This window comes from Salvelinus alpinus, chromosome 18 (assembly GCF_045679555.1).
Source record: "Salvelinus alpinus chromosome 18, SLU_Salpinus.1, whole genome shotgun sequence".
Taxonomy (NCBI): Eukaryota; Metazoa; Chordata; class Actinopteri; order Salmoniformes; family Salmonidae; genus Salvelinus; species Salvelinus alpinus.
The window spans coordinates 10,131,597-10,144,370 of record NC_092103.1 but is presented as its reverse complement, the minus strand read 5'-3'; the positions used below and the strand labels follow the sequence as shown (position 1 = coordinate 10,144,370).

The 12,774-nt window shown below is 42.9% G+C and overlaps 1 protein-coding gene across 1 annotated transcript in view; it reads left to right on the top strand.

Annotated features, from left to right (window-relative positions):
• Positions 1-2,993: 2,993 nt before the first annotated feature.
• The window catches only part of camk4 (calcium/calmodulin-dependent protein kinase IV), a 33,412-nt gene continuing 23,631 nt past the window's right edge, over positions 2,994-12,774 (top strand). The window contains exon 1 of the mRNA XM_071349982.1: positions 2,994-3,404. Within this exon, the coding sequence (XP_071206083.1) occupies positions 3,283-3,404 (122 nt within the window). The 5' untranslated portion in view covers positions 2,994-3,282. The remainder of the gene's footprint in view (positions 3,405-12,774) is intronic.

Here is a 12,774-nt window from a genome sequence, read left to right as displayed (position 1 = left end):
TCCTCAATAAAAGACACATGACAGCCAGCTTGGAGTTTGCCAAAATGCACCTAAAGACTCAGACCATGAGAAACAAGATTCTCTGGTCTGATGGAACTAAGATTGAACTCTTTGGCCTGAATGCCAAGCGTCACATATGGAGGAAACCTTGCACCATCCCTACGGTGAAGCATGGTGGGGGCGGCATCATGCTGTGGGGATGTTTTTCAGTGGCAGTTACTGGGAAACTAGTCAGGATCGAGGGAAAGATGAACAGAGCAAAGTAGAGAGAGATCCTTGATGAAAACCTGCTCCAGAGCGCTCAGTACCTCAGACTAGGGTGAAGGTTCACCTTCCAACAGGACAACAACCCTAAGCACACAGCCAAGACAACACAAGAGTGGCTTCGGGACAAGTCTCTGAATGTCTTTAAGTGTCCCAGTCAGAGCCCGGACTTGAACCTGATTGAATATCTCTGGAGAGACCTGAAAATAGCTGTGCACTAACGCTCCCAATCAAACCTGACAGAGCTTGAGAGGATATGCACAGAAGAATGGGAGAGACTCCCCAAATATAGGTGTCCCAAGTTTGTAGTATCATACCCAAGAAGACTCGAGGCTGTAATTGCTCCCAATGTTGCTTTAACAAAGTACTGAGTAAAGGATCTGAATACTTATGTAAATGTTTTGTTTTTATACATTTGCATTTTTTTTTTTTAAACCTTCTTTTGCTTTGTCATTATGAGGTATTGTGTGTAGATTGATGAGGGGAAACACTAGTTTAGAATAAGGCTGTAACGTAACAAAATGTGGAAAAACTCAAAGGTCTGAATACCTTCCGAATGCACTGTATTTTTATTGTGTTCAGTGCTGTTGGGGATTATAGTTTTTGTCTCATGACGGAGCAGGTAGTGGAACAGATGGTGTCTCTGTGTGCCTCTCTCTGTAGCTAGGCTCTGTTGGAGTCCTAGAGGATGACCAAGCCACGCAGGGTGCATGGGTTTGGGCTTGGGATAGGGGTTTTAGTCAAGCCTGTCATTTTTATGGTATGGAAGATAAAGCAATAGAGTAACTATCCACCTCTGGCCTGCTCGCCTCCCTACCTCTGAGGAAGTACAGTTCCCGCTCAGCCCAGTCAAAACTGTTCGCTGCTCTGGCACCCCAATGGTGGAACAAACTCCCTCACGACGCCAGGTCAGCGGAGTCAATCACCACCTTCCGGAGACACCTGAAACCCCACCTCTTTAAGGAATACCTAGGATAGGATAAAGTAATCCTTCTAACCCCCCCCCCCTTAAAAGAGTTAGATGCACTATTGTAAAGTGGTTGTTCCACTGGATATCATAAGGTGAATGCACCAATTTGTAAGTCGCTCTGGATAAGAGCGTCTGCTAAATGACTTAAATGTAATGTAAATGTAACTTTTTGTTAATGTATTACATCTTACTGCATCTTTTACATATGAAAGTGTTATCATTGAATGATAATAATGTTAGTTACTGGGCATCAATTGCATTTCTGTGATTTGTCAGTGTTTAATTGTAGGACAGTATTTTTTTAAATAATGTGCCCCACAACATATATGTTTGCGGGAATAATAAGGATACAGCGTAATTACATAGTTCAAATAGTAGGCCCAGAGCCATATACAGTGTACATATTTCTAAACAATAAGGCCCAGAAGGGGTGTGGTATATGGCCAATATACCACGGCTAAGGGCTGTTCTTATGTACGAAAGCAATGACACAGCCCTTAGCCGTGGTATATTGGCCATATATCACAACCCCCCCGAGGTGCCTTATTACTTATTACAAATATATTTATAAACTGGGTGGTTCGAGCCCTGAATGCTGATTGGCTGACAGCTGTGGTATATCAGACCGTATACCACGGGTATGACAAAACGTATTTTTAGTGCGCTAATTACGTTGGTAACCAGTTTATAATAGCAATAAGGCACCTCGGGGGTTTGTGGTATATGGCCATTATACCACGGCTAAGGGCTATATCCAGGCACTCCGCTTTGCGTCGTGCATAAGAATAGCCCTTAGCCATGGTAAATTGGCCATATACCATCCCCCTGTGCCTTATTGCTTATATATATAGTTCATTCAGAAAGTATTCAGACCCCTTGACTTTTCCCACATTTTGTTACGTTACAGCCTTATTCTAATGTGGATTCAATAGTTTTTTCTCTCATCAATCTACACACAATACCCCATAATGACAAAGTGAAAACAGGTTTTTAGAAATGTTTGCAAATGTATTCAAAATAAAAACAGAAATACCTTATTTAAATAAGTATTCAGACCCTTTGCTTTGAAACTGAGCTCAGGTGCATCCTGTTTCCATTGATCATCCTTGGGATGTTTCTACAACTTGATTGGAGTCCACCTGTGGTAAATTAAATTGATTGGACATAATATTTGGAAAGACAAACATCTGTCTATATAAGGTCCCACAGTTGACAGTGCATGTCAGAGCAAAAACCAAGCCAAGAGGTCGAAGGAGTTGTCCATAGAGCTCCGAGACAGGATTGTGTCGAGGCACAGATCAGGGGAAGTGTACCAAAAAATGTCTGCAGCATTGAAGATCCACAAGACCTAATCACTGCTAAAGGTCCTTCAACCAAGTACTGAGGGTCTAAATACTTATGTGATATTTCCGGGCATTTTTTTTTTTAATTGCTAAAAATCAGTTTTTGCTTTGTCATTTTGGGGTATTGTGTGTAGATTGAGGCAAAAAAAACAATTGAATCCATTTTAGAGTAAGGCTGTAACAACAAAATGTGGAAAATGTTATGGGGTCTGAATACACTATGTGGTAGGCCTATTTTCATGTCATAAAAAGCAACACAATTATGTCTGGTAGTTATGGTAACATGACGTGCTTGATTGTGACCTCAGGTAAAGGTAACTCAATTGTTTTTGGATGTTAATCCAGCGACAGTAAGACCCGGTGGAAACCCTCTAACGCAGACTCCACTGTCTGCACACTTTCCTTTACACTGAGTGCAATATGGTAGCAATGCTGGGCTGGAGGCTGTGAATAATATGCATTTAGGACCAAGCTCATTACGCTACCCGGTCCTTTAAATGGTCTTGTAACGCATATTAGATTCTTACAAAAGGCTGTTTTTTTTGCTGCTTTGGAGAAGATAACGGTCTTACGCGCGTCTCTATCACAGCTTGACCGTATACAACTCGCTTTTCTTCAAACCACTGTAAGTAATTGAGTCAAGCCTTGAATCGCCGCAGGGGAGACGAGCTGTCAAGATACTTAAATCCGTTTGGATAGCTGGTAATGCTTAAAGTCACTATGCTCTCGTCCAGAGCAGGGGCAACCCCAGCTCCAGACTACTGGATAGATGGATCGAAGAAGGAGATCTTGGCTGACTACTATGAGTTGGAGTCCGAATTGGGACGGTGAGTATCATCTCTCTACAGTACTACTGTATTCAGGTTTCTCATGTTTTCATTGCCTTGATATCGCCAGGAGTCGCGTTCGGATGATCTTCTAGTCTTTTCAATCTATAATTTTAATAATGTATTAGTTAGTGATCGAAGGACATGCAGGAAATGGTATTGCATCTATTATATAAACACTTTTCTTTTCAATGGAAATAAAATCTGCATACAACCCAGGGGAGAATGTATTCGGTTACCACAATTTCCTGCCTAGATTAGCATCCCCTGATGTTTTTGCTAAAGAAAACGATTATTAAAAACAATCTAAAAATGCATAATTGTCATCTAAATAATTGATATACAAATAATTGACAAGGCTATAAAAAGTTATGTAATATAACTGTCAATTTCCATCCTACCCAACCTGGTCAGAGCATTTAGTAATATTCTGTAGTAAATACGACACTTTCTATTTAGTATGATATGTTACGTTTTGCATGGTATGTATTCATTTGTGGATTTCCATCACCCATTTCGTATGATACCTTGCATTCGGGAAACTATTCAGACCCCTTGAGTTTTTCCACTTACATCGCTCCCGAATGGCACAGCGGTCGAACTCACTGCATCTCAGTGCTTGAGGCGTCACTACAGACACCGTGGTTCGAATCCAGGCTGTATCACATCTGGCCATGATTGGGAGTCACATAGGGCGGCGCACTATTGGCCCAGCATCGGCCGGGTTTGGCCATCATTGTAAATAAGAATTTGTTCTTAACTGACTTGCCTAGTTAAATAAAAAAGAAATGCGTTAAAAAAAACTTGCAGCCTTATTCTAAAATTGATTAAATCGTTTTTTTCCCCCTCATCAATCTACACACAATACCTCATAATGGCAAAGCAAAAAGTGTTTTTTAGAAATGTTTCAAATCTATTAAAAGTTAGTAAACTTAAATATCACATGTACATAAGTACTCAGACCCTTTACTCAGTACTTTGTAGAAGCACCTTGGCAGCGATTCAACCCTGGAGTCTTCTTGGGTATGATGCTACAAGCTTGGCACACTTGTATTTGGGGAGTTTCTCCCATTATTCTATGCAGATCCTCTCAAGCTCGGTCAGGTTGGATGGGAAGTGTCGATGCACAGCTATTTTTCTCTCCAGAGATGTTCGATCGAGTTCAAGTCCGGGTTCTGGCTGGGCCACTCTACCATAAAGGCCTGATTGGTGGAGTGCTGCAGAGATGGTTGTCCTTCTGGAAGGTTCTCCCATCTCCATTGAGGAACTCTGGAGCTCTGTCAGTGACCACCGTGTTCTTGGTCACCTCCTTAACCAAGGCCTTTCTCCCCCGATTGCTCAGTTTGGCTGGGCGGCCAGCTCTAGGAAGTCTTTGTTGTTCTAAACTAATTCCATTTAAGAATGATGGAGGCCACTGTGTTCTTAGGGACCTTCAATGCTGCAGACATTTTTTTTTGTACCCTTCCCCAGATCTGTGCCTTGACACAATCCTGTCTTGGAGCTCTACGGACAATTCCTTCGACCTCATGGCTTAGTTTTTGCTCTGACATGCACTGTCAACTGTGGGACCTTATATAGACACGTGTGTGTCTTTCCGAATTATGTCCAATCAATTGAATTTACCACACGTTGACTCCAATCAAGTTGTAGAAACATCTCAAGGATGTTAATTTGAAACAGGATGCACCTGAGCTCAATTTTGAGTCTCATAGCAAAGCGTCTGAATATTTATTTAAGGTATTTTTTTTATTTTTTTATTTAATCCATTGTAGAATAAGGCTATAATGTAACAAAATGTGGAAAAAGTCAAGGGGTCTGAATACTTTCCGAATGCACTGTATGTTATGAATGACAATTCGTATTATATTAAGTTCCGAATTTGTAAAATGTCCGATATTTTACGAATTCGCAAACGTATGATATGTTACAAATTCTAGCTAGTAGCTTAGGGGAAGGGTTAGCTAAAAGGGTTAGGGTTAGGTGAAAGGTTAGCTAAAAGGTTTAGGGTTAGGGCAAGGATTAGCTAATATGCTAAGTAGTTGCAAAGTTGCTAATTAGCTGAAATACTAAAGTTGTCTGTGATGAGATTCGAACTCGCAATCTTTGGGTTGCTAGACGTTGACCTTTTTGCTTTAAGTAACCATACCAAATGTAACATATCATACTAAATGGAGTGTCTTGGATTTGCGTACAGATTAATACGAAAAGCTCTGAGACCAGGCTGTCATACCGGTAATTGTCCTTTTATGACCATGGTCCATTGGGAAAAACACAACTCTGTTTGGTCATGTTTATCCTCATAGCACTTTTCTGTAAAACTGTAAACACTTCCAAAGAATGAAAAATAGATACTAAGAATTTTTGCTCATCACTTTTGCTCGCTAGTTATAGCGGTACAATTAACGTATTGTCCTGATTTGAGATACTCTGTGGATTACATAAAGCAAGTCACCTACCAAAACAGTCTCCAGGCAATGACATTGTGAGACACTAGCAGTAAGTTTTACGTTTTAATGTCACATGCACAAGTACAGTGAAATGTCTTTCTTGCTAGCTCTAAACCCAACAATGCAGTAATCAATAACAATGTAATTGTCACGCCCTGACCTTAGTTATCTATGTTTTCTTTATTATTTTGGTTAGGTCAGGGTGTGACGAGGGTGGGTATGCTTGTTTTCTATTGTCTAGGGGTTTTGTATGTCTAGGCATATGTATGTCTATGGTGGCCTGAATTGGTTCCCAATCAGAGGCAGCTGTTTATCGTTGTCTCTGATTGGGGATCATATTTAGGTTGCCATTTTCCGTTTTGGTTTTGTGGGTTCTTATTCTATGTTTAGTTGCCTGTCTGCACTAGCCATATTAGCTTAACGGTTCGTTTTGTTATTTTGTTCATTTTGTTCAGTGTTCATTCTTTAAATAAAGAAGAATGTACACTTATCACGCTGCACCTTGGTCTCCTCCCTACGACGGCAGTGACAGTAATACTAAAAATAACAAGGTAGAACAAAAACACACAAGATATGAAAATAAGAAATAAGCAGCTGATTTCATGGCAGATTATAATACATTCAGTAGGTGGTCTGGTGACATGATATGGACTGGTGCATGTGTTGTTTTGATTTATTTCCTTTACGCCTTACATTCTGAACACCTAACTGAGGTGTATATTTGTTTACTTGGATCCCTATTAGTTTTTGCAGCAGCAACTCTTCCTCCTGTGGTCCACGAAAAACACAAAACATGACAAGTAACATAACACTCATACACTGATAGACAGGGAAAGGCATACAATAGGCTACAGTATTAAAGGAGCGGTATTGATCATGCACTGACACTGCTTTATATGGCTCTGGCTGTGCCGCCACAATCACATGAGAAGAGCCCTACTCCATATTCATAACTAATTGTATTATACAAGGCAGTCTGATAGCATCGGGACAACAGTTGCACTCAAGGATCTGCCACTAAGCCCTAACCATGGGTATGGAATGGAGAGAGGGGATCTAATGCATAGAATCAGGGAAATTAGAGCCATCTACAGAAGTCCCATAATGGACCTGCTTCTGCCCATGCTGCTGTTGGTTGTGAGCATGGAGATGGTGGCCTGTTGAGTTTGAATGAATTCAAGTTGGTAATTGATTTTGGTAAGATGAAATAGGGGATATTGTATTATATTTAGCGCTGAACATAGGCTATCCATATCTGTTGGCTCAGGGGCAGGGCCGGTGCCAGAAGGAATCAGTTGGACGGGCAAGGGGTTCTATAGGGGGGCATATTTCTTTCACAGGACCTCCTATGTGTGCAAGCGTATGCACATGGGAGTAAATATCATAGGCGGTGTGTGAGTTTCACGTTTGGGGAAGCCGATTGGAATGGCAGTTATGATTATTTTTATAGACATATGTGCATTTTCATGGAACAGTTTCATTTCAATAATAACCTTTTTAGTTTCTCAAAAGCATTGGCACATCTGAATTCAAATAAAAAAATCGAAAAGTAAAAATGTAACTTATGCGAGAGCGCCAGCCTCTGCTATATGGACACGTTGATGCACCGTGATCCATTGGCAGCGAAAGAAATTAGCTAATGGAACTCAGAGACAGCCTAAAGCCAATAACCTCCATCGTCAACTAAATAAAATACATAGGCCTAAAGCCAATAAATAAAAACAGTGTAAAATATCCTGAGGAAAATGCAGGTTCTTTTAATTGCATTCATCTATCTACTCCACCTGTCTGCCTCCCTTTTAATCTGTCTTGAGCTGTCTCTAGTGAAGTGAAACATTGTATCAAATCTGTGAGGACAGATGCTGAGAGACGAGAAGCAAGTACAGGGACCGAACATTTTTAATAAATAATCGACAAACAAGGACAGCATCTGGACAGGGGAACAAAACGACAATATGCTGACACAGGGATCAAACCGATGAACCGACAGATATAGGAGGGACAATCAACAAAGTAATGGAGTCCAGGTGAGTCCGTGGACGCGCTGGTGCGGGTCACGATGGTGACAGGTGTGCGTAATGATGGGCAGCCTGGCGTCCTCGAGCACAAGCGAGGGGGAGTGGGAGCAGGCAAGACTGTACCCCCCCCCCTATCCCCCCCAGGGGCGCCACTCGGCGTCCCACCTGAGCGAGCCTGAAGGGCCGGCCGAGACATGGGAGTCAGATGAGCCGGCTGAGGCGCGGGAGCCCGACGACCCGGCTTGAGGCATGACGTGGGATGGTAGCCTGCCGAGCCAACCGAGGCAAGGAAACCTCTCGAGTCAGCTAAGGCGTGGAAGGCCAACAAGCCAGTTGAGGCACCCCTGGTTCATTCGGCAGTCACCAACAAAAACAAAAAACTCCCTGATGCTTCAAATATTGGTGTCAGCATTCTGTGAGGACAGACGCTGGGAGCTGAGAAGCAAGTACAGGGAGTGAACATAAATAAATAATCGACAAGAAACAAACAAGGACAGCGTCTGGACAGGGGAAACAAAACAACAGTATGCTGACACAGGGATCAAACCGAGGAACAGACAGATATAGGAGGGGCAATCAACAAAGTAATGGAGTCCAGGTGAGTCCATAGACGCGCTGGTGCGCATAACGATGGTGACAGGTGTACGTAATGATGGGCAGTCTGGCGCCCCCGAGCGCCAGGGAGAGGGAGCGGGAGTAGGCTTAACACAAATCAATCAACTGTTTCCGGCCTGAAGCTGTCCCTAGGGAACTTGCAGCATTGTATCACCTAGCCTATTCCGTGCTCTCAGATTTATCCAGCCCAGTGAGCTCGACAGCAGTTTTTTATAACGTTTCCACTGGATATATTGGACCATCAGATCATGCTATTTTGCTCTTTCACACCGAGGCTTGATGATTATCGAGGCAGGGAGAGTGTTGGAAAGATTTTTTTAAATACTGTGAGGAACTAATATCATTCTCAATAGATGTTAAAAAACAGACTTTGTTGGTTTACTGTCTGAGGTGAAGAAAAACGTACTGAGAAGCTCAGCTTATTAGTGGTGGATGTGGTGTGTTAAATGGGCACTTTCCTACATTTGCGTGAAGTAGGCCAGCTAGGCTTTTTCTATGCATGCTCTGGCGTGCGGGTTCCCTAAACAGTATCAGGACAGAGTAAGCAGACACATGCTCATTGCTCACATGGAGCACTCCCAACATTTTTGGGGGGATGGTTATGAAATAAACCAAAACTTGTATCTCACAAGTGTAGCAGATTGTGAACAATGCAAACAATGTTAACACTGCGAGAATGAGAACGATAAATTACTGTAATTAATACATGTATTAACAGAAATGTATAGAACCAAATGACAGGGATTAACAGTACATTTACTAGGCCTACTGGTGACATACAGTACCAGTCAAAAGTTTTGACACACCTACTCATTCTAGGGTTTTTCTTTATTTTTACTATTTTCTACATTGTAGAATGATAGTGACGACATCAAAACTATGTAATAACATATATGGAATCAGTGTTAAACAAATCAAAATATATTTTATATTTGAGATTCTTCAAAGTAACCAACCTTTGCCTTGATGACAGCTTTGCACACTCTTGGCATTCTCTCAACCAGCTTCACCTGGAAGGCTTTTCCAACAGTCTTGAAGGGGTTCCCACATATGCTGAGCACTCTCAATTGAGTTGAGGTCGAGTGATTGTGGAGGCCAGCCTGGAGGTGTGTTTTGGGTCATTGTCCTGTTGAAAAACAAATGATAGTCCCACTAAGCGCAAACCAGATGGGATGGTGTATTGCTGCAGAATGCTGTGGTAGCCATGCTAGTTAAGTGTGCCTTGAATTCTAAATAAATCACAGACAGTGTCACCAGCAAAGTCTCTGTGGTTCATATGAACTCCAAGATGAGCTATCCCCACGCACCCTGTGCAATGAGAGGGGAGGTGGCACAGGCTGTGGTCCCCCCTCCCCAGATGTTTGTTGTGACAACAGTACCTACCCCAAGTGGCGCGGTCAATCGGGTTACGTCACTGGTAGCCGAAAGTATGCAGCCACAATCGTTGCTGACAGGTGTACAAAATCGAGCACACCGCCATGCAATCTCCATAGACAAACATTGGCGGTAGAATGGTCCGTACTGAAGAGCTCAGTGACTTTCAACGTGGCACCGTCATAAGATGCCACCTTTCCAACAAGTCAGTTTGTCAAATTTCTGCCCCATTAGAGCTGCCCCAGACAGCTATAAGTGCTGTGATTGTGAAGTGGAAACGTGTAGGAGCAACAACTGCCCAGCCACAAAGTGGTAGGCCACACAAGCTTACAAAATGGGACCGCCAATTGGTAAAGCGTGCAGCGCCTAAAAATCGTCTGTTCTTGGTTGCAACACTCACTCAGTTCCAAACTTCCTCTGGAAGCAACATCAGCACAAGAACTGTTCATCGGGAGTTTCATGAAATGGGTTTCCATGAACGAGCAGCTGCAAACCATGCGTAATGCCGAGTGTCGGCTGGAGTGGTGTAAAGCTCGCCACCATTGGACTCTGGAGCAGTGGAAACTCGTTCTCTGGAGTGATGAATCACACTTCTAGCAGTCCGGCGGACAAATCTGGGTTTGGTGGCTGCCAGGAGAATGATACCTACCCGAATGCATAGTTACAACTGTAAAGTTTGGTGAAGGAGGAATAATGGTTTGAGGCTGTTTTTCATGGTTCGGGCTAGGCCTCTTAGTTCCAGTTAAAGGGAATCTTAACACTACAGCATACAATGACATTCTAGACGGCCATATTCTGTTTCAACATGACAATGCCCCAATGCACAAAGCAAGGTCCATTCAGAAATGGTTTGTCGAGATCGGTGTGGAAGAACTTAACTGGCCAGCTCAGAGCCTTGACCTCAACCTCGTCGAACATCTTTGGGATGAATTGGAACGCAGACTGTGAACCAGGGCTAATCGCCCAACATCAGTGACCGACATCACAAATGCTCTTGTGGCTGAATGGAAGCAAGTCCCCTCAGCAATGTTCCCACATCTAGTGGAAAGCCTTCCCAGAAGAGTGAAGACTGTTATAGCAGCAAATGGGGAACCAACTCCATATTAATGCCCATGATTTTGGCATGAGATGTTCGACGAGCAGGCGTCCATATACTTTTTGCCATGTACTGTAAGTTGCGGGTGTTTGAGCTTTGGTGCCAAAATAAAGGAATGGTTTCTTTTTCAGAGCTCTCTGGTGGACATTTGAATGTTCCTGCTGGGGCTTTTCGTGCAGGGCCATTCATTCTACACCCTGAAAGTGTATATGGCAGCTTTTCCAGCCTTTTGCTAATCCTGCCTGTGGTAGAGTGCTTTGTAAGCAGCGTCTTTCCTACAGGATTGTGCAGGCTTTTTCTATGGCAAAAGGCAGGAATTAGCTAACAGTGTATGTGCCCACTCAATTAAAGGGTTGCCTGTAGGAGATACTGTAAAAGTATAAATGCCACATGTAAAGTGTTGGTTCCATGTTTCACGAGTTGAAATAAAAGATCATATAAATGTTCCACAATATACACAAAAAGCTTATTTCTCTTGAATGTTGTGCACAAATTTGTTACATCCCTGTTAGTAAGCATTTCTCCTTTTCAAAGATAAGTGTGGCATATCAAGAAGCTGATTAAACAGCATGATCATTACGCAGGCGCACCTTGTGCTGGGAACAATAAAAGGCCACTCTAAAGTGTGCAGTTTTGTCACACAACACAATACCACAGATGTCTCAAGCGTGCAATTGTCATGCTGACTGCAGGAATGTCCACCAGAGCTGTTGACAGAGAATTGAATGTTTATTTCTCTACCATAAGCCGCCTCATTTTAGAGAATCTGGCAGTACGTTTGTGATGGAAAATATTTGTTATTTTCTAATAACCAATGTATGTGTTCATGCAAGTGACTGACTGAACGAATTCTCACTATCTGTATCTGCTATTTGCAGTATGCCCAGACCCTTGTTTTGAGAATGAAAGATATGTCAGTTTTTAGGTCTCAACTTAGAGAGACGATGCATGACCCAGTATTGGTTGGTCACATGAATGAAGCAAACGTTAATGATGAATTAATTATGAATGATGAATAAGCAAAATTATGCAAATGTAACTTGTCTGTATATAAGATAACTAACGGGACTGCCCCGGAAGAGCTCCTGATCTTGGTGCTTTGAGTTGGTTGGAACCTCTCCACCACGCTGATAATAAAGAATGATTAATTTAAGATTGACTTTGAGTGTCCCTGTGTAGAATTTCCATGACATGTCCAACCGGCCTCACAACTGCAGACCACGTGTAACCACGCCAGCCCAGGACCACCACATCCGGCTACTTTACCTGCGGGATCGTCTGAGACCAACCACCAGGACAGCTGATGAAACTGTGCACAACCAAAGAATTTCTGCACAAACTGTCAAAAAGCGTCTCAGGGAAGCTCATCTGTGTGCTCGTCATCCACACCAGGGTCTTGACCTGACCGTAGAGGGCAAATGATCACCGTTGATGGCCACTGGCATGCTGGAGAAGTGAGCTCTTCACGGATGAATCGTGGTTTCAACTGTGCCGGGCAGATGGCAGACAGCATGTATGGCGTCGTGTGGCCGAGCAGTTTGCTGATGTTAACGTTGTGAACAGAGTGCCCCATGGTGGCGGTGGGGTCATGGTATGGGCAGGCATAAGCTATGGACAATGAACACAGTTGCATTTTATCGATGGCAATTTGAATGCACAGAGATAACGTGACAAGATCCTTAGGCCCATTGTAGTGCCATTCATCCACCGCTATCACCTCATGTTTCAGCATGATAATGCACAGCCCCACAAGAATCACAAGGATCTGTACACAATTCCTGGAAGCTGAAAATCTCAGTTCTCCCATGGCCTAAATACTC